This window comes from Cebus imitator, unplaced genomic scaffold, assembly GCF_001604975.1.
Source record: "Cebus imitator isolate Cc_AM_T3 unplaced genomic scaffold, Cebus_imitator-1.0 Scaffold49, whole genome shotgun sequence".
NCBI lineage: Eukaryota > Metazoa > Chordata > Mammalia > Primates > Cebidae > Cebus > Cebus imitator.
In genome coordinates this window covers 2363475-2364827 of record NW_016107364.1, presented here as the reverse complement: position 1 = coordinate 2364827, position 1353 = coordinate 2363475, and the positions used below count along the sequence as shown (strand labels likewise).

Below are 1353 nucleotides of genomic sequence, written 5' to 3'. Positions count from 1 at the left end.
ACCAGAGCCCAGGATCCAGGCATCCCCACCAGTGCAGGGAGCCGGAAGGAGGAGCCGTCGCTTCAGTTTGGCTTTTGTTGAAAAAAGAATTTAGCCTGTATGTACTGCTTTAACCACTGGAAGAATGACAGATGACAAAGATGTGCTTCGAGATGTGTGGTTTGGACGAATTCCAACTTGCTTCACGCTTTATCAGGATGAGATAACTGATACACACACAAAAAAAAGACATGATGAGAAACCCCAAAATGGAGGACTTTGCTACCAGGACCTATGGCACCAGTGGCCTGGACAACAGACCTCTATTCGGGGAGACGTCCACCAAGGATCGAATCATCAATTTAGTTGTTGGCAGTTTAACATCCTTACTGATTCTAGTAACGCTGATCAGTGCTTTTGTTTTCCCTCAACTACCTCCGAAACCGCTGAATATATTTTTTGCTGTCTGCATCTCTTTGAGTAGCATTACTGCCTGCATACTTATCTACTGGTATCGACAAGGAGACTTAGAACCGAAGTTTAGAAAGCTAATTTACTATATCATATTTTCTATCATCATGTTGTGTATATGTGCAAACCTGTACTTCCATGATGTGGGAAGGTGAGGCTGCCAAGGGGAAGTACTTACCAGGACTCTTCAAAATGATACATTAGGATAGTGAGTAATTTTTGGATAAGGTACGCTGAAGAATCTCCTGCAGAAGTCTGATACATGATTTTCATGTTAATTGTAAATGTAAAATTCCCTCTTGCAAGGGAGACATATCTTGGATCACTTTGCTTTTTAAAGAGCTGACGTTGCACCTAAACATTCCAACCCTTAAAGCTCAAACAGCACAAGAAATTTTCACTTTAGAAATGAACATTTTTATAATGTGATTGCATGGCAAAAGCCTATGCAACAAACAAAATCTTGTGTTTTAAGACAAATATTCTTTTATTTTGTTAAACTGAATATACGATTGTTCCCTAGGCAACCAACTTTTGCTTTATAACTACAATTTAATTTCACATTAACAAAACAGTCAAAAGACAACTTTGTGAAGATCTAATTACAATAATAAATAAAATAATTTATACCAAAAAAAAAAGAGAGAGAAAGTTTCCTTACTCTGTTGAAAGCGCCACCCTCTGTCAAGAGATCAACCAGCACACAACTAGTGCAATAAACAAAACTATAATTAAAGACCCTCACAGAATCCATTTCACTCCCCTGCCACCTCCACCATAGCAGGTGCTGCTATCCCTGATTGAGAGATCCGAAGATGGTTGACGTCACAGGACTCTGTGCAGACACTCCCCCTGTCGGCCCCCAGTACCAGTACAGAGCTTGGTAGCTCCACTGGGTGGCTA

At 40.4% G+C, this 1353-nt stretch overlaps 1 protein-coding gene across 1 annotated transcript; it reads left to right on the top strand.

Annotated features, from left to right (window-relative positions):
- The first annotated feature begins 230 nt into the window (after window positions 1-230).
- Window positions 231-1082, top strand: LOC119471078 (transmembrane protein 243-like). Its single transcript, XM_037738132.1, has one exon. It carries the CDS (start codon window positions 231-233, stop codon window positions 603-605), a length of 375 nt encoding a protein of 124 aa, XP_037594060.1. The 3' UTR covers window positions 606-1082.
- Window positions 1083-1353: the final 271 nt, after the last annotated feature.

What these genes read in the sequence shown, in the direction of transcription:
- LOC119471078 (XM_037738132.1), top strand. Translation starts at nt 231, where the DNA reads ATGATGAGAAACCCCAAAATGGAGGACTTTGCTACCAGGACCTATGGC.